Raw genomic sequence first — 20,300 nt, forward strand, 5'->3', positions numbered from 1 at the left:
TGCAGTGAGGGGCTCCTGGGCTCCGCTGTCCCTGAGACGCCCCCGCAGGCCAGCGCCCTGTGGGCTTGGCGAGGTCAGGGCCCTGCCTCCTCGGCTGCTGGTCCCTCCCGCTCCAGCAGAGCTCATCCACCAGGAAGGCCCAGCCCAGGCCTTAGGGAGGTGGTGGGAGCCCAGCCAGATGGACGGAGGGAGGGGCGGCATCCCCTCACTGCCCCGACGGTGGCTGCAGCGTTCCTGCAGGTGGGCCTGTTGTCTCCACTGGGGGAGCCCTGGGAGGCCCGTCCCTGAGGGTGGCCCCTGTGAAGGTGGCACGCCCCTCTGGAAGAGTCTCAACCCCAGGCCGGGTGGCAGGGGCCCCTGGGGACCAGGCGGGCACAGGGGGCGGGCAGGGAGGACACCCAGCGGCCCCTGTCTTCCAGAAGAGCAGGTGTCCACTCCGGCGGCCCCGGAGGGCCCAGGGGCTGAGGGCTCGGGGCCCCCCTCCCTGGAGAAGCTTCGGAATGTACGGCAGCTTGAGACGCTGGCCCGCGCCTACACGCTGCTGGCCCTGGTGGTGACCCCGAGCGCCGCCAGCCACCAGGACTACTGCCTCATGGCCTACACCTTTCTCTGCCGCATCTGGCAGGTGAGGCCCCGGGAACCTGCACTTGCACAGGTCCTATGTCTCTCCCGGGACAGCGTCCCTCTCCCCTCCTTCCCAGCAGCACCCTCCCTGCTTTGGGGACTCAGGGGAGGAGGGAGGGCCTCGCTGCTCCCTACGAAGTGGCCCCTCCTCCCCAAGACTCACCCCAGCGCCTTTGCCCAACCACCCGCAGAACCCTGTCTTTCCACCGCGCTGCCACTGGGCTTCCAGAACCTTCTCTATGCCCCCTCTGCACGGCCTCCGAGCTGCCCTCCTTCCCACCACCTCTTTACGGGGCCCCCGGGGCAGCTCCTGGTCGACTCTTGTTCTCAAGGACCTCCTGCCGTCGGTGCCCGCCCAGTGGGACAGTGTTGGCAGGACAGGCCTTTCTTCTGGGGGCACGTTTGCACCTGCCCTCGGCCATGTGCTGGGGACAACAGGGCCATCGCCCTTTGGCAGCAGGAAGGACTGGGAAGGCCGTCCTGGGTCTTAAAGGTGCCCCAGGCCACTACCACCCACCACCCACCACCCACCACGCAGCGACTCTGCGATTCTTTGAGAACCGCTAAAAGTCACTTGAGTGTGTTCTTCATTAGAGACGTTAATTCATTTTATGGGGCTGACAAGCTCTTCTTAAGGGTCAGCTGTGCGTCCCCGCAGGCCCAGAGTCCTGGAGGAAGCCCCCCGAGGGCAGAGGAGGGCGGCCATGTGTCCACCCACCGAGGGGCACTGCTGCCACCTCTGCGCTGGGCGGCTCATGGGCTGGCCACTCCCTCCCAACCTGCCCTCATACCTGAGTGCATGGGAGGAGGGAAACCCGCTTCTGTTATCAGTGTTGCAAATTCGGATTTTCTTTTGCCAGGTTTCTTTATTAACAGCAGGAAAATCAATTTCAGAAAGTAGAATTCCAGCAGCAGCAAGTTCACATTCATTGTTGCTTCAAAAGGAGAAGGAGAAAAGCAAAGACAGAGAAAAAGACAAGGACAGAGACAAGAACAAGGGCAGGGCCTCGAAGCAGGTGACCGTGCCCTCCCGGCAGCCAGGCTCTGCCCCAGCCGCCCTTGAGGCTCCTCGTCCCAGGGGCTGGGCCGCAGAGGGCAGAGCTGTCCCGGCTGCTCTGTCCGGTTTCCCCCCCTGGGAAGTGGAGCCAGTGGTTCTGGTCCCCCTGCCCCGGGTGTTAGGAGGTGACACGGGGAGGGTCTGGCTTCTCCCCTGTGGTTTGTCCTCTGCGTTCCCAGAGCGGGTCCCTCCCTCTGCCCAGGTGCATCTGGGCCCTGGCCATGCGGGGCGGGACAGCACCTTGTTTCCATCCACTGGGGGCCCGTGCTGCACGTCACCTTGTCACCGGAGGAATTGCCCGTCTCTGGGGCTGCGCTCGCGGCAGCGCCCCTCCCGGCCGTCCCGCCTCACTGTCCCCACTGGGGACGCCCCTGCCTCCCTCCCCCATCACTGCTCTCCAGGAAGTGGAGACACGTGTGGGTCCGGTGTGGCTTGCCGTCGGGCTGGCAGCCCAGGGAGGGCGCCACGCACGTCCCCAGAGGCGCTGCCGACCCATCCTTTCCCGCAGGGCCACCTGGGTGTCTGCTTCGAGCTCCACCTCCTAAAGCAGAGCCTGGCTTCCTGCTTTGCAGTTTCAAAGCCCCACTCCTGGCAAACGCCTTGAAGACGTACCAGCAAGCATAGAAGAGTGGGCTTCCTACACTTGCCCCGAAGAAGCTATATCAGTATTTAAACAGGATCAGAGCAACTTTGCCGTCAACCGGTCAACTCTCCAGAAGCCGGTGAGTGGACCTGAAGATGCCGTCCCAGGCCTGTGTCCGTGTCCTGCCTCCTGGCTTGTTGTCACAGCTGACGCTTTCTGGTGTGAAGTGGGACCAGAGAGGGATGCACAGAAACGGGGCTCAGCTCAGGGAATTGTGAAGAAGGGCCTCCTGGGCATAAGCCCCCAGACCCTCCCACAGGCTCGTCCCCGGCCACCTCCCCCTCCCCGAGCACCCGGGGGACTTTTCCTCACGCATTCCCTGCACAGGTCACACTCCTGAAGGTGAAATTCAGCCGTGCCTGGGAGTGCCCCCCGGCTGCTGCGACAGGCCACCGCAAACCGGGTGCTTAAAGCAGCACAAAGGTTTTTCCTCACAGTTCTGGAGGCCACAGGTTCAAAGTCAGTATCACTGGGCCGAAGTCAAGATGTCGGCGGGGCCACATTCCCTCTGGAGGCCCTAGGGGAGGGTCTTTCCTGCCTCTTCCAGCTCCTGGGGGCTCCTGGGCTTGTGGCCGCGTCACCTCCCCCACCCCCCGCCTCCGTCGTCACGTGGCTTCTCCGCTGTGTCTGTGTCTCATCTCCCACGTACAGGGGCCCATACGATGACACGTGGGGCCCGCCTGTATCATCCAGGGCAACCTCCCCAGCTCGGCGTCCTTACCTTGATCACACCTGCGCGCAGGTTCCAGGGGTAGCGCCGGGCTACTTCGGGGGCTGTTTTTCAGCCCCGCACCTGCCTGGTTTCTGTGCTTGTGGAAATAGAGACTCTCGGCCTCTAACCGCCCATGGCTGGCTTCTCTCTGGAGCGTGGTGTCCGCGGGAATCCTCCGCGCTGCTTCGTGTGTCTGGTTGTGTTCACATCGTCGGTGACGAGTATTCCGTCTGGTGACTCGACCGCGGCCTGTCTGTCCTTCAGCCACGGAAGGCACGGGGCTGTCTCCAGCGTGCCTGTTACAGATGTCTCAGGGCCCACGTGCCCACGTGCCTGGAGGGCACACCCAGCAGCGGCGTTTCTGGGTCACGGAGCACGTGTATCTCCAACTACAGCATGTTGACAAACTGCCTTCCGCAGTGGTCGTGCCGTGAGGCCCGCCTTCTCACCTGGCCGTCTGGGGGGCGTGGGCCTCTCGCTGGGCTCAGCCGGACACTCCCTGACTACGGTGAGGCAGGACGCCTCTCAGCGCCTTTTGGCCACTTGAATGTCCTCTTTCGTGGCCTGCGTGTGCAATCGGTCGCCCATATTTTATTAAGCCTCTGTTTTTACCTTGTTGAATTGAAGGAGTTCCTTATCTGTCTTGGAGAAAACACTTTGACAGTTTATGACAGCAGGTCACCCTCCACTCTGGGCCTTGACTGTCTTGAGGTCTTCTTGTGAATACGGATTCCAAGTTTTAGTGTACGAAAAAGTATGAATCTTTCCCTTTATGACTAGTGCCTTGTTGTGTCCTGTTTAAAAAAATGTTTTCCTTCCCAAAGGTCATGAAAATGTCCTCTTATGATATTTTCCCAAAAACTTTATACTTCTACATGTCAGATTTAGGTCCACTTGAAGTTGGTTCATGTGTGTGCTGTGAGGTGAAGGATCCGGTTCTGAGCTCTCCGATCTGGATAATCTGAATGTTCTAACACATTGAAAAATCGCTGGCCTGGCTTCTTTGCCACGCTTGTCATGAATCAGGCGTCCACACCTGCACCAACACCTCACTGTCTGAGCTACTGAGGTTTGTCACCTTGACTGCTTGGGAGAGAACATTTCCTGACCTTGTTATTCAGGAAGGTCTTGGATGTCCTTTCCATCGTCCATGTGTTTCCATGTGTCTTTTAGAGTCAGCTTGTTGGCTTCCATTGGAAACCCTGGTGGAGTTTTGGCTGTGCTTGCATTGAATCTCGAGATCAGTTTTTGGTTTGGGGGAGAACTGACGTCTTTGCCACATTGAATATTCCAATCGATGAGCATGTTCTAGTTCTCTGTTGACGTAGGTCTTCTGTAACTTCTCTTGATAATGGATTTGAGTTTTATGCGTGGAGGTTACACACATTAGATTTATTTCTATGTATTTGATGTTTGTGTTGCTGTTATAAATATACCTCTTTTGTTTCATTTTTTTAAACTCCAGACGAAATCTAGAAATAGAATTGTTTTCATCTTGACCCTGCAGCCATCAGTTTAGTTAACTTCTAGGTAAGTTTGGTAACCGATCTGTAGATTCTTTGGATCTTATGTGTACACACAGAGTCTGCATTTCGTCCGCAAATGTTTTTCCTCATTTCCGATCATTACACTTTTTATCTCCTTATTCCACTGGCTGCCACCAGCACAGCGCTGAACAGAGATGGTGACACCTCCTTGTCCTGCTCCCCGGCTGAGCAAGGGGGCTTCAGCATCTCACTCAGTGTCGTCGATGTTTGCTGTAGGTGCTTACGGGTATTCTTTATTGATTAAGGAAGTTCCTTTGTTTCTATTTGCTGAGAGTTTTAATCACAAATGGCTACAGATGTTTATCAAGTATTTTTCTCCATCTATCACATAATGGCTTTCTTCTCTTTCCTTATTTTATTCCCTGATGCTTATCAGAATATTGTCAACTTGGTTGAGACATATTATTCGTTTCATTTATCATCAGATGCAACTGGCTAGTATTTTGTTCGGGGTGTTTGCCTCTATGTTCATGAGGAAATTGGTGTTTAATTTTCCTTTCATACTACACGCTTGTCAGGAAGTGGTAAGAAGCTGCACTGACTCTAACTGTTTTCTGCTCCCAGCGCTCCTGACCGCAGGTGTGCGGGTTTCCGCACAACAGCCAGTTCTCTGCTCCCCTTGGACACCAGCTGGGTGACCCCCCCATTTAACTCAGTTCTGGCACTACGTGCCAGGGTCAGTGCAGGCCCCACAGGGTCAGGGCTCCGTCCCTCGAGGCCGCCCCCACCAGACGCCGGTCACAAGTGTCGGGTCCCCAGGCCACTGCACTCCATGCAGTGTGGCCATGAATCGGGTTCCCACGACCCCCTCCTCAGGTTCGATGTTTGCCATGACAGCTCCCAGACTCAGGAAAACACTTGACTTAGCTAGATCGCTGGTCTGTTACAGAGGATGTTGTAAAGGATGCAGATGAGCAGCCCGATGAGGGGGTCCATGGGGCAGGTGTGGAAGGGTCCCGAGCACGGGGGAGTCTGTCCCCGTGGAGCTGGGGTGTGCCGGGCACCACCCTCCTGGCAGGTGGACACGTTCACCAGCCCAGAAGCTCTCCAAACCCCTTCCCGCAGGGTTTCCCTGCAGGTTCCGGGACAGGGCACGGCTGATCGGCTCTCGGGCCGTTGGGAATTAACTCAGCCTCCAGCCCCCGCCCCCCCCGCCCAGATGTTGGGACGGGGCTGAGGGTTTCACTCTCCCATCACGTGGTTGGTTCCTCCGGCCGCCAGCCCCCGTCCTGAAGCTCTGTAGGGATGGCCAGGAGTCACCTTGCGAGTGTAAACTCAGGTGTGGGTGAAAGGGGCTTGTGAACCACAAAATCCGAAGGGTTGTAGGAGCTCAGTGCCAGGAACCAAGAACAAAGACCAGAGGTATGTGTCTTATTCTATCACAACATCACACTGACCTTTTAGTCAGTTAGAGAGTGTTCCCTTTTTTAACTCTTCTTGGGAATAATTTGTATAAGATTAGCTGTTATTTCTTCCTTAAATGTTTGGAAGAATTCCCTGGTGAAGACTTCTGGGCCTAGATCTATTTGAGAAGATTTTAAAATATGGATCCAATTTACTAAGTAGTTACAGAGCGCTTCAGATTTTATAAATTTTTTGTAATGTTGGTGGGTTGTGTTTTTCTAGGATGTTTCCAGTTAATATAAAATTTTAAATTTATTGGCATAATGTGGTTCTTACTATCCTTTTTTTTTTTTTTTGCGGTATGCGGTTCTCTCACTGCTGTGGCCTCTCCCGCCGCGGAGCACAGGCTCCGGACGCACAGGCTCAACGGCCATGGCTCACGGGCGCAGCCGCTCCGTGGCATGTGGGATCCCCCCGGACTGGGGCACGAACCCGTGTCCCCTGCATCGGCAGGCGGACTCTCAACCACTGTGCCACCAGGGAAGCCCCTTAATATCCTGTTATCATCTTTTAGTGTCGGCCTCACCAGGAATGATCAATTATTAGTTGCTCAAAATAACACACCCTTTCCAGGCCACCCAAATGCCACTGGGCTGGGATGTAACCCCTGACAGGGCTGTTTTATTTCATTGCCCTTGAGCCTCAGGTGCGGGCTTTGGGGACCCAGTCGGGCACTAGCCTTCAGTGGGCCCTCTACTCCACCTGCAAAGGAAGAGTCACAGGTGCTGTTCAGGCTCTCAGCTGCCTCTTCTGTCAGCAGACATCCCAGGACACGTGTATCCCAAGGTGCCTGGTTCACATCTCTCGATTCACATCTTCCGTGTCTCGGCCCAGTCATTTTTGCCTGCATTGTTCACTTTTCAGTGCTTTTAAGCAGATTTTTAAAATAGCTCATCCAACTTCTCTAATTTTCTACTGAGAATATCAAACCTAGTGTGACATTATAAGAAGTATTAGTTCGTCTCTGTCTATACTGAATTTGAAAGCAATTGTACGTGTGTATAAAGAAATGAAACAAGGACATTAGTTTGAATGAAAGCAGATGGATTTTTCTTGTGAGCATCTTTATACTTGGGTGCTGAAGATTCCAGGAAATTGCACACGACAAGCTGAAAGCCATTAACTGAAGGACAGGAGGCAGAGAGCACATCACTCCTTCCCTCAACAGACACTAGTTCAGCACCCCTGTGCGCGTGGCACTGTGGACAGAGTTTCTGGAGGGAAGACCCTGTGAGCTGGGGGCCCACCCTTCCCCTGTCTTTGACCTTACATGTTTGCTGTGTATTGATGTAGACGTACAGTTTATATTATCTGGACCACTTGGTCGAGGCCCTGCAGAAGGTGTTCCTTCATGAGCTCACCATCCCGGTCCTGCAGTTGGAGGTACTCATTGCAGCCTCCGTGGTCGACAGCAAGAGCCTCAAGGACCTCTACCACCTCCGGTTGGTACCACCTGCTTTATTTTTGGGGGAGCTGGGAGACATTTAAGTGGCTAAGGTGAATATTTCCCAAAGCAATATAAAACCAAATAAGATTTTAAAATATTAATTCTGTAGTTGACGATTTATATAAATAATAAAGTCCCTAAGATTTGTCAAGCCAAATAAATCAGAATACTTAAACATAAAAATAGTATTTTTAGTTTTAAAATTTCTGCCTGGTTCTTAAGAGAATATGATTATTCCAGGGAAATACACACTGAAGTAGAATAAGTAGAAAAAAGGAGCATTTTTGTGTCTCCAGCTTACTCTCAGATAGTTCAGGAAAACATTTGATATATATAAATTTTATATAAAATTTATGTGTAAATAAGTTTTAATTATTTCCTGAACTATATATGAAAGTTTATATATAGTTCAGGAAATATTTTTTATATATACAATTTTTATATTTTTATAAAGTTTTATATAAAATTTTAATAGATCTTTACATATATAAAATTGAGAGAGAGAGAGAGAGAGAGAACCTGGGTGGTGAAGGATGTAGTAATTCTTTGTATTGTTTGTCTAACTTTTCTGGAAACTTGAAATCATTTCACAATACAACTGTTTTACACAAGAATCAAAGCAGAGCTTGTTTGCTTAAAGTTGTAACAGGTCAGAGCCCCACCCACTGCACCTTGTCTTGACCTCGAAAGCTGACCCTGAGACTATAAATGCGTATGGAGTAAAATTCATGAATGAGTGTAGAAATGTGCTCTACCTGAAATTTGATGGAGCCATCTGTTATTTTTCCCTAGTAATCTGGCTTAGCTTTACAAATTATAGAAAATAGCCTCAGATTATCCATTCCTTTTCCCATTTACCAACTTATATCAAGTTGGCTGAGCCCAGGGCAGCCCGACTCAGGGCTGATGCTCCTCTCGCCCCCCCAGACTTGCCCTAGTTTGTTCTGATTTGAAGTTGAGGGAAGCAGCCACTTTCCACGAGGAGGTGGGCGGGCACGCCTACATCTGCGACTTGGAGCAGGTGAGGTAAGTCAGCCGAGCCGCGGAGCTCCGCCTGCTGCCGTGCCGCTCAGGCACCGGCCCTGCTCTCGGCCGCGTCTCCTCGAGCCCCAGGCCCCGTCTCCCACCACGGCTGGGCAGCAGGGGCAGTTCATTCCTCACTTGCCCTCCCGTGTGTGGGCGTCTCCCGGGCTGGGGCCGCGTGGCGGAGGGACACAGCACCAGGCGTGTGCAGGGGGCCAGGGGGAGCGGGACGGGTGAAGGAGGCGGCGTCCTGAGGGCACACGGGGAAGGAGGGTCCCACAAGAAGCAGGGGCTGGAGGGGCCTCTGCGGGCTGCCTTTCCAGATGGGGTGGAGTTCTGGCCTGGATGTAAGTTTGAGATGCATGTTAAACATCCAGGTCGGGATGTCAGACAAGTAGCTGGATGCATGAGCCTGGAGTCTGGAAGAGAGAATGGGCTAGGAGTGGAAATTTGGGAGTCATATATGCTGCTAAACCATAGGAATTTAAAAAAAAATCTTTGTAAACACGTGAGTGGATAGCGGCTTCTTGTAGCTATTTAGATTTGTATTTCTTTGATTCCTACTGAAACTGAACATTTTCAGGTGTCTCTGGCCATTGTATTTCTTCTTTGGCATAATGCCCGTTTTACTTATATCAGCTGCAGAAAAGAAATTGCCTTGAAAAAGGAGAAAAATAAGGAACCTCTATTAGAAGAAAGTCTGCCAACACTGAGGGAGCCCCTCACTCCAGCCCAGCAAGCAGAGATGAAGCCCCTCGTAGCAAAGGATAAGGTAGCCTCTCTCTGCAGAAGCACCTTGGTTCTTAGCCCAGCGGGGGCAGTGACAGGCCCCCGCTCCAGCCAGTAAGCTCGGACTTGTCTTAACTGCCTGCTGCCTCCAAATCCTGGTGCGGGGTTTCCTGGGAAATCCAGGGACTGATGGGATGTGTCCCCTCCCTACAGGCCCTGGAAGTCCCCAGGGAAGACGGGACTGCAGGGCCTGAGCTGCAGTTCAGAGAGGCCGGGCTGGGAGTAGCGGGTGCCCCCCCGGGAGAGCTACCGTGCCTACCAGAAGGGGGAAAGGGCGAGGCCCTCGCAGCCAGAGCGGCCAGGAGGTCTGAGCGCCCACCGGCCTGCCCCCGACCCCGTCCGGTGGTGGGCTCGCCTCGTATGGGCTTGCGCGTAAAGGAAATAACCATCCCCACCACCATGCTCCGAGGTCACGAGCACTTGTTACCATGGGAGTGCCACACCTGGGACTCCCTTCTTGGTGGGGGATGGCCGGGGCCTGGAGTGCGCAGAGCCCTCCTGCAGGACAGGCCAGGCGAGCCACCTGCACCTGGGGCTGCTTGGTGGGCCTGGTGGATGAGGAGAGACAGACTTCCCGGGGGACAGCCCGGCCACGGGCACCGGAGTGGGGGCTGGGCTTGGCGGGTGCGGGGCCGGTGGGGAATCTCGCTCGACAGCACAGGCCCTGCACCCACGCAGCACCGGCGGGCCTGCATGTCTTACAGACTTTGAAGATAAACGGAGAGACCGGCAGGGGCCTGGATGGAATGTCCTTCCCGCAGTTGTGGACCCTCAAGGCTGAAGTCCTGCTGGAGATGGACCTGTACCAGCCTGCCCGGCTGCTCCTGTCAGAGGCGTACCTGGCCTTCCAGGTGAGGCTACACCTACCCAGCCCACTGCACCTGTGGGGCCTCTTCCCCCGAGAAGCAGCCCCCCAACTCCGTGTCCCCGCTGAGACCCTTCTCTCTGGGAGGCAGGGAACTGTCTGTGCTGAAGCCTGTTCTAGAGCACCCGTCCAACTCCCATGTGCAGATCCAGCTCTGCCGAGGTCTGTCCTTCACGTCCTTTGTCTGTCGGCTCCTCTGGTTTCTCGAGCTCCTTCATCAGAGTGTGTTAGAGCCTCTTTCTCCTCCTGGGCTGGGGGGCCCCTTCTGTTTCTGAGCCGGCCTCTCGATGTGCGTGTGGACAGGCGCCCCTGGCGAGGCCGAGGGCTTCGGTTTTGTTCTAAGAGGCAGATAGATGGGGCCCCAGGGCCCCAACCCATTTGGCTGTTTTGTTGCTGCTCCTCGGTGTGGGCCCTGCAGGTGTCTGTGGCATCTCCGGGGTCTCACTGGAAGCCTGGGGTTCACTGGCCCCCTCAGAAAGGCTTGACTCCAGCCTGGATGCTCAGATCTCAGCTCAGCCCCTCAGGACCCCGCTACTGTCTGCTGGGTTTCTTGAGCCTGCTCTGCCCCTGAGCACAGGTCTTTGGACCCTCCCCCAGGCCCCGCCCCCTCCAGTGCCAACTTCTGGAAGCCCCAGGCTCCTGCCTTCTCCCCCAGCTCAGCTGTGGCTTTCTTCCTGGGCTCTGTCCCCCGTGAGGACGGACGCCCTCGGGAAAAACCCAGGACAGAGTGGAGCCACCCGTGTGTGCGTCCCTCCCTCCCCAGAGGTAGTAGCTCGGGTGCAGCGTCAGCGGCTCCCAGGGCCTCAGACGGGTGCTTCTGTCTCCAGGTGGGTTCAGAATTGTTCCCTGGGAGGGTGGGGCAAAGCTACAGAACCAGACAGGCTGGCACTTCCTTTGTAGAAGAACTCCAGAAAGAGAAGCATCCCTAATAAAGGTACAAAAACTTCACAGCCTTGGGAGGTTCAGCTCTCTGTCTTAGGCAGGGGGACAGGTGTGTGCAGACTAGACTCAAGAGGGAGCGTGGCCTGGGAAGGGACGGAGAAGGCCGTGCGGCTGCTGAAGGGAAGCGGCCAGGGTGGGCCCTGGGGGGATGCAGAGGAGCACAGGCACGGAGGGGCTCCCAGGGGCCAGGAATCTGGACCAGAGGGTGGACAGGTGGCTGAAGGAGGTGGGGGGCTGTGAGCCGACACCCACATGCCACAGGCGCCGCAGTCCCGTCTCCTGGCCTGTGGCCGTGCATCCGTGACCCTCCCTGTCAGCCTCCCCCAGACCCAGGAAAGAGTCATCCACACGCTGCCCTCACCTCCACCTGGCCGCCACTTGACCCTCCTGCTGCCAGGAGCGGGCTTTCCAGGGCTGTCAGTGCTTTCCAGAGTCAGGGGAATAGGTTTTAACACATACACAGGCATCAAGCCTAGCCCCTGCGCCCTCACACTGCAGGCATGTCGCCAGACAAGAGCTCAGACGGTGTGTGCAGAGGCCTGGTGCCACGGCTGCCGTCTCTCAGTCTCTGTCTCTCTCTGTCTCAGTTTCTCTGTCTCTCTGCCTCTCTGTCTCTCTATCTCTTTGTCTCTGTCTCTCTCTCGCTCACTCTCCCCCCGCCACTCCCCGTCCTGTCTCAACACGCACCTCTTTTTTAGGAGCTCGACGATCCTTGTGCAGAATCGAAATGCCTGCACCTGTTGGCACGGTTGGCAAACAAGGAAAAGAAGTACGGGCAAGCTAGGAAGATGGCCGAGAGGGCCCAGCACCTGGGGGGCAGTGAGCAGTTCTGGTACGATTCCACCCTGACCCTGGCGGACACACTCCTGTCCACCGAGAACGAGAGGAGAGAGGCAGTGGTGAGGGGCCGGCCACGTGCCCACCCGGCGGTGCAGCCTGCGGGGGGTGGGGGGGGAGGGGGCGGGACAGCGGGGGCTGCCGTGACCCTGCTGGGCCTGCCTCAGGTCTGCCAGCTGTTCCAGAAGCTCATAGATACCTTCAACGTTCTTAAGAAGGAGAGACCGAACCGAATGCCCATACTGGAATTCATGACCACAGACCTAGAAGCCAGGTAATTTTTTGTAAGAAAAAATGTTAATCAACATGAAAATAGTGGTTTACTTTTTTCCATCTATTAATTTTTAAGCCTACGAAGTTCAGAGGCTCACAGGACAGGGCCCTGTGCCCACAGCCTCCGCCCGCATCCCTTCCTGGCAGCAAGCATTTCTCTCAGGATGGGGCGAGTGGCCTTGTTTGTCCCGTGGATTCTCAGCTCCCCTGGAAGTGGCTCCATCTCCGGGCAGCCTCTAAGGCTGGGGCAGGCCCGGCCTCTCCTCTCCCCACGTTGCCAGGTGGTCAGACGTCCTCCTGGGGTCTGTTGGTCTGTCTGCTCCTCTGCTCGCCAGTTTTCTGGGCCGCGTGTCAGGTCCACAGAGACAGCACCAGGGTCTCTGCAGCTGCCTGGGAGGTGGGAGGCCGCAGGAGAGAGACCCCAAGTAGGATCGCTAGCTTTCAGATCAGCAGCTTATCTTCGAGCCATCCTCCTGGTCGTTTATCTTCTCGCAGAAAGTGGTTTCCTCGCGGTTTCAGCACGGACGTTCATGGGTGCCTTTCTCGTAACTGTGCAAAGCCTCGAGGTCTGTCTCCTAAGTTGGATTTGCAGATTCCAACTGAATCCACCTTCTCAGAGCAGCTTCTGCTTTACTGACCAAAGAATTGTGGATTTTGCCTGATTTTGGTTTTCTGTATTCTCTCTTGGTCTTTGCTGAGTTCTTCCTGTGCTGGGAGAGGGCTTGTTCTGTCATGGCTGTTCTGTCTCCCCCTCTGGGATGGGTTCCTTGGCCCCTGTGCTCTGTCTCTCCCCCTAGCAGAGGCACCTCTGACGCCCCCTGCAGCAGCCTGCAGGTGTGACCTGTGAACGGATTCCATTTCCAGTGGGTTTTCTTTTCTGCCCCTGAGTGTTTTAAGAGAGGGGCGGGGTGGGGAGTTGTTACTTTCTAATTTTATGGCATTGTGACCAAAGAACGTGCGTGTCTTGTAGGATTTCTGGTGTCAAGAAACGCTGGGGAAAGTGTTTCTCCCTGTGCCCAGATGGAAGCTAGAGGTGGGCGGTGGCCTTGACCACGAGTCTCAGGGAAGCGCCTCCCCGCCCCGCCCCCCCCCCACCCAGGTGTGTGAGCCTCCAGATCAAAGCCGCCCAGGAGCCGGAGGACTCTGAGCCCTTCCAGAACTCGCTTCTGCTGATGGAAATGGATGATCGCTTGCTGGAAATTGAGGAGAAGTTTACCAACATTGGCCACAATGAGAAGTGTGTGGACATCAAGCTGGAGCGCGCCAAGATGAAGAGGTGGGTGGGCCCACGCCCCCCTCCCGGCCTTCCGCTGCGCTTCCCTGCTTCCCCCACGCGCCCAGCTTTCCTCCCGGGCCACCCCCGCCCGGCCGCCGGCAGGGCCTCCCCACGGCTTGGCTTGGCTTGGCCATGGGGTTCCACGACCCTCCCCCAGAGACACGTACTGGGGTCCGCAGCCTCTGGGGGGCGTCCACCCACGTCATCCCGGCCCAGCCCTGGCCCCAGGCGTGTGCGTCTTCCCACGACCATACGGGTGCGGACACGCATGTGCACACACGGCCACACGCACGTCACCTCGGGAGGCCCGGGCGCTGCCCCCACTCCAGCGGGCCGGCAACCCTTCCACGTGACCCTCCCCTGTCCCCGCACCCCGCCCAGGGCCCCCCCGCGGTCGGGGCCACGCAAGCGTCCAAGACACAACAAGCAAACCAAGGGCAGGGTATTACAAACAGCCTTTATGCGGGAAAAGAAACCTGACACCTGTGAAACCCAACCTAACACAGTATTATCATAGAAGCAGTATATGTAGAACTTTAAAAAATGCAAAAAAACACAGACAGGAAAATTAGGTGTTTAAACCAGCACAGCTAATATTGTGGCATTGCTTCAGCTGATGTATCAGCACAGCTTAGTTATGAACACAGTGTCACACTGTGCTGACTGCATCGCTCCAGATCGCTCCTTTTTTTTTTTTTCTCTGAGATATATTGAGAATATCTTTCCAGGTGAAACATCTAATTATAAAATTTAAAGTACTAATAAAATATACATCATAATTACAAGAAAATTACACGCTACACATTTTGTTAGTACTGACGACGTAATGCTTTGACATTTTTGTTCTAAATTCCACTCTTCCGTCCAATAAAGGTTATCTGCCCAAAATGAGAAAGATGCAGAACAGAAAACTGCATGTTACTTGGAGGCATACGACCTGGTCCAGAGAGCTGCTGCTGAAGAGGAAGAGCTATTTCACCGTATTCAGGGCTTACTGTCCCTTCAGGGTGTAAGTGTGTTATGTGATTTTTACCTCAATTTTTAAAAACCTAGAATGCTATGGAGGAAATGCCCAAATGTTTGGAAAGTAAGTAGCATACATCAAAATAGCTATGGGCCGGAGAAGAAATCAAAAGGGAAATTATTTGGAACTGTAATGCTGCAGGGGGCGCATATCAAAATGTTTAAGATATCTCTAATGCAATACTTAGGGGAAACTTTGTGGCACTAAACACCTGTATGAGAAGAGAAAAAGATCCCAAATCAATGATCTCACCACCCTCTGCAATGTGAAAGGAGAAAAAGAGCAAATCAAACTCAAAATAAGTAGAAGAAAGGAAATTGAAGATCACAGTACAAATCAATGAAATAGAAAACACAAAAATTAAAAAGAAAATCAATAAAGCCAAAAGCTGTCTCTTTAAGAAGATCTGTAAAGTGATAAACTTGTAGCCAGACTGATCAAAAAAAAGAGAGAGAGAGAGAGAGAGAGAGAGAGAGAGAGGACGCAAATAAGCAATACCAGAAATAAGAGCTGTGACATCACCACAGACTCTACACACATGAAAAAGATAATAAGGGCATATCAGGAGCAACTCTAGCCCAAATATTTGACAGTTAGATGAAATGGATGGAAAATGGCTTGGAAGACACAGGCTACCAACCCTCACTCAAAAAGAAACAGAAACTGAATAGCCCTCTGTCTACTAAATAAACTGAATTTGTAGTTCAAAGATTTTCCACAAAGAAAATGTCAGACTCATATGGCTTTACTGGTGAATCCCACCAAACATTTAAGGAAAATTAATACCAATTCTGCACAAACTCTTTGAGAAAATTGAAAAGGAGGGAATACATCCCAACTCTTCTATGAGGCTGATACCAAAACAAGGTAAAGATATTAAAAAAAAAAAAACAACCTACAGGCCATTATTCTTCATGAATATAGATGGAAAAACTTTAAACAGAATTTAGAAAATTAAGTCCAACAATGTATAAAAAGGATTATATACCAAGTTGAGGTTATCCCAGGACTTGTTTAACATTCAAAAATCAATCAGTTTGGTTCACCGTATATTTTTTTAGAATTTTCTTTTTTTTTTTTAATTTATTTATTTTTGCTGCGTTGGGTCTTTGTTTCTGTGCGAGGGCTTTCTCTAGTTGCGGCAAGTGGGGGCCACTCTGCATCGTGGTGCGCGGGCCTCTCACTGTCGTGGCCTCTCTTGTTGCAGAGCACAAGCTCCAGACGTGCAAGCTCAGTAGTTGTGGCTCACGGGCTCAGTAGTTGTGGTGCACGGGTCTAGTTGCTCCGCGGCATGTGGGATCTTCCCAGACCAGGGCCCAAACCCATGTCCCCTGCGTTGGCAGGCAGACTGTCAACCACTGCGCCACCAGGGAAGCCCTCACCATATATTTTTAAAAATTAAAAATAAATGATCATCTTAATAGATGCAGGAAAAGCATTTGGCAAGATCCAACATCCATTTCTGATTAAAAAAAAAAAAACTCTTAGCAAACTATTAATAGAAGGGATCTTCCTCAATCTGATAAAGGGCATCTATGAAAAGAACTAGAGCTCACATGTTGAAAGATTGAATGCTTTCCCCTTAGGCGAGGAATAAGACAGCAATGCGTCCTGCACCACTTTGATGCAGAATTTTATTAGAGTTCTAGCCAATTCAACAAAGCAAGAAAAAGAAATTAAAGGCGTCCAGACTGGAAAGGAAGAAGTAAAACTGTCTTTGTTCACAGCTAACATGGCCGTCTGTATAGAAAATCCTATGTAATCTACAAAATAAGAAAGCTGTTAGTACTAAGGAATGAGCTTAGTAAGGTTGCAGGATACAAGCACAATATACAAATATTAATTGTATATTTCCATATACTAGGAATGATCAGTTGGATATTAAAAATTTTAAAACAACACCATTTATGACAGCATAAATATGAAATTTGACAAAAAAGTGAAAACTCGTACCCCAAGAACTACAAAACATTGCTGAGAAAAATTAAACAATACCTAGATAAATGAAAAGATATATCAAGTGCATGGCTCAGAAAACTTGACGTTATTAAGATGTCAGTTCCCCCCTAAATTATCTGCAATCCTGATCAGGATACTGCAGGGTTTGTTTGTTTTTTAGAAATTGACAAAGTGATTTTTAAATTTATATGGAATTTCAAAAGACCTAACATAGCCAACACAACTTTGAAAAAGAAGAACAAAGTCGGAGACTGACACCACCTGATTTTGACTCACTATAAAAGCTACAGGAACTGAGACAGTGTGGTTTTAGGGTTAAAAATACACAGACATCAGTGGAACGTAATAGAGAATCCAGAAATAGATACACGCACAGAGACAGAAAACTGACTTTCAGCAAAGGTGCCGAGAATTCAGTGAACAAAGTCCCATCTTTAGAACAGTGGTGCTGGAGCAACTGGACGTCCGCATCCAAAAAATAAACTTCAATTCTTACCTCACACCATATGTAAAAATTAACTCAAAAATGGATCACAGGCCTAAATGTAAGAGCTAAAACTATCAAACTTCTAGAAGAAAACAGGAAAATACCTTTGCAGCCTTAGGTTTAGCAAAGATTTCTTATGTGTGACACCAAAAGCATGATCCATCAAACAATAAATTTATAAATTGGACTCTGCTCTTCAAAAGACACTATTAAGAGAATGAATAGACAAGTCAATGACTGGGAGAAAATGTTTGCAAATCATTTATCTGACAAATGTCTTGTCTCCAGAGTATACAAAGGACTTTCAAAACTTAGTAAGACATAAACAACCCAATAAAAACAGACCAAACATTTGAACAGACATTTCTCCAAAGAAAATACGTGGATGGTAGATAATCAGGTTGAAAAGATGGCCAATGATATTAGTGAGTCAGGGAAACGCCGATTATAACCACAGTGAAAAACCGCTGCACACCTGTTAACATGGTTACAACTTGAAGGACCGACCGCACTGAATATTAGAACAACCTGAGGAACTGGGACTCTCCTGCGCTGCCCGTGGGGACACAACGTGTGCAGCCACCTTGGGAGGTGGTTTGGCAGCTTCCTGAAGAGTTAAGCACAGGCCCGCCGTATGCCCCAGCCATCCCGCTCCTAGCTGTTTACGCAAGAGACGTGAAAGCACGTGTTCACACACACGTGTGCATGAATGCTCACAGCAGTGGTATCTGTAACAGCCCCAGACTGCGAGTGGGTGAACACACTGGCGCATCGACACGACAGAACACTGCTCGGCTGTACGAAGGGATTAACATACAGGCAACAACGTGGATGGACCCTAACGTAACCACGCTGAGTGAAGCACGCCAGGCAGAGTACATGCTATACGATTCCATTCATGTAAAATCCGAGAAAGTGCAAGCTAACTTGTAGACTCAGAAAGTAGCCACATGTTTGCCTAAGAAGGAGGAGGTTGAGGGGGGGGCAGGGGGGTTGGGGGTGAGGGTGCAGCCATCATCTTCGTGGGTATCAGTACGTCAGAACGCGCGCGCCCGTCGGGGCTGACTGGGTGGAGGCTGAGCCTTGGTGGGAGCTCCCGTGCCGTGACTGCCCGCGCGCGCGTCTCAGTTGCAGCACGTCAGCACCCCTCTGGTGAGGAGGCTGGCGCACCTCAAGCTCAGCCTCGTGGAGGTGTGTCTGGACATGCTCCAGCTCATGTGGGAGGAGACCCTGGAGCGGCAGCTGGAGCAGCGCTCCGTGGACAAGCTGCTGGCCGACTACCTGCAGAGCCCCAGTGACTACACTTCTGTCGGCCTGGTAACCGTCAACAGACGCTCACCGGTCCCCCGGGGCCCCCACCAACGGGGGCTGTCATGCTGCAGTGGGGCCTCCACCTCCGTGTGCCTGAAGTGCAGACCAGCCAGTGGGAGTCCAGGAGGCCAGGTTTCACAGGCCTCCCCCTGAGGTCTCTGAACCCTCAGAGTGGGTTCCCTGCCCCCACAGCTCCCGGCAGGTCCCAGCAGCCCCGTCTAACTGGCTAATGAAAGCAGGGTCGTACTTAGGGGGAGACCCCCTGTGCACAGACGGCTTCCCTTCCCAAGGCGCGAGTTTGCTCTGACGGTCATGTTGTCACAGTAAGGAGTCCATAAAGGTCAGCTGCAGTCTGTTAAGAAAATAAGTTACATTTGCAAAATATTTGTTTTAGGGAAACATGTCCTGGCATTTTAGACGTTGTCTTAGATTTCATGAAGTATGAATCAAGTTAATTTGATGTAACTCTAAACGGATCAAATTCGTCCTGAAATGGAGCTGCATACAAACTCATGTCCTTGTCAGTCAGCCCCAAATTAAGGTTCCATCAGCAGACTTCAGACCCTCCCAACACCTGAGCCTTGGAGACCCTCGCCACAACGCATGGGGTGTTAGAGGGTGGGTCCCGCTGGGGAGCGGCAGCAGCGGTGGGCCTATTGCGTTTCCGGGGCGTGGGCGGAGTAACTGAGGTGGTCTGTGTCCCTGAAGAAGTGGTTCACCCTGAAGCGGACCCTGGCGCACACCGTGCTGGCCCAGCTGGGGAGCCTGCAGCCACTGTGCACCGGCTGCGTGGAGCTCCGCGCCCAGCTCCTGGGCCTGGCCGGGAAGGCCCTGCACCTGTTGGCCGTGCACGCAGACCCCCTGCGCCCCGCCTTCTACTGGGAGGAGAGCCTCTTGGTACGTGCTTCTGCTTCTGGCTGGTTCACAAACCTACCACCTGTGCTTAAAAAACAGAAACAAGATATTTAGAGCTCACCTGACCTCAGTAAGAACTGAGGTAGCAAACAGGTCTCAAATCATCCCCGTCAAGAAGGGCGATGTGGGCTATGGAAGGAAGGAAAGGGCGGCAGCAGCCCTGCCCGGGGCCCGCAGGGAAGGACGGAGACAGGGACTTTGGGGACAGGCCCGAGGAGGGGCGGCCGCCCTTTGCAAAGAACACGTGGGAGAGGAAGGGCAGGCACACGGCTGGTCCTGGTCAGAGGGCAGGACGGACCCATCCTAAGTGGGGCATCCCACCCCACCCCAAATGTGGGTGTCCCTGGTGTCTCCCTCACCCTGGCAGCTCTGCACCTGGGCGTCTGGCCTGCACCTGAGCACTGGGCCTGCATCCTATAGCACAGTGGGGGGCCCCGCCCACCTAATCAGTGCACAGAAGCCCACACCCTTCTCTCCAGCACTCCCCACCCCCAGCAGGCCTGGCACCCCTCCGGAAGGAGCTCTGGTGACAGCCACTGCCACCGCTGGCCGTGGAAGCTCCAGGTCACCGTCCTAACCACCTCTGCAGATGCCACCTCCTCCAACTGGAAGGCACCTGCTTGGCGGTGCAGCCAGGCTCATCCCCGTAGACCCTGCTCTTTTAGGAGACCCCCCAGCCCCGAGCAGCCAGGCGCCCCACCCCTGTGTGATTTGGGGCTGGTGCCTCCACTTCCCTGACCCAGCTGGGTGTGCAGGCCCCGGGGTCAGCCCGTGACTGTCTGTCCTGGGTCTCCAGGCCGCAGGACGTGACTCACATTTGAGTGAATTGATGGCGTTTGGCCCCTTGTCCAACCAGTATTTACTGAGCACCAGAGCAGGAGGCTCTGAGTCAGGCAGACGTGGACCAGATACACAGCTCCTTTCTGAGCGGGCGTCCCGTCTATGAAGCGGCCCTCACCACACCCCAACTCGCAGGGGCCGCTGGGGAAACGTGCCCCCCAGGCCTCACTTCGTGTCATGTCCCCTCAAACCCAGGGCTCCCCTTCAACCCGAGTCCTCCTGGGCCTGCTGCCCCCTAGGCAGTTTCCCTTGGCACCCTGAGGACCCCGTCAGGGGGGCTTGTCTTGCAGACAGGAGGGCCTTGTTTGTGCCTTTGCCCCCCGGG

At 53.3% G+C, this 20,300-nt stretch overlaps 1 protein-coding gene across 1 annotated transcript in view; it reads left to right on the plus strand.

The window, feature by feature from the left end:
• CFAP46 (cilia and flagella associated protein 46) overlaps positions 1–20,300 on the plus strand; it is an 88,917-nt gene that overhangs the window by 47,484 nt on the left and 21,133 nt on the right. Inside the window, 14 exon segments of the mRNA XM_024762160.1 lie at positions 138–159; positions 423–625; positions 1,485–1,640; positions 2,254–2,403; positions 7,281–7,429; positions 8,362–8,460; positions 9,097–9,229; positions 9,951–10,097; positions 11,752–11,952; positions 12,058–12,164; positions 13,263–13,439; positions 14,313–14,448; positions 18,038–18,226; positions 18,929–19,117. Coding sequence (XP_024617928.1) covers positions 138–159; positions 423–625; positions 1,485–1,640; positions 2,254–2,403; positions 7,281–7,429; positions 8,362–8,460; positions 9,097–9,229; positions 9,951–10,097; positions 11,752–11,952; positions 12,058–12,164; positions 13,263–13,439; positions 14,313–14,448; positions 18,038–18,226; positions 18,929–19,117 — 2,058 coding nt within the window.

Source organism: Neophocaena asiaeorientalis, unplaced genomic scaffold (assembly GCF_003031525.2).
Source record: "Neophocaena asiaeorientalis asiaeorientalis breed wild unplaced genomic scaffold, Neophocaena_asiaeorientalis_V1.1 scaffold356, whole genome shotgun sequence".
In the NCBI taxonomy this organism is placed as follows: Eukaryota; Metazoa; Chordata; class Mammalia; order Artiodactyla; family Phocoenidae; genus Neophocaena; species Neophocaena asiaeorientalis.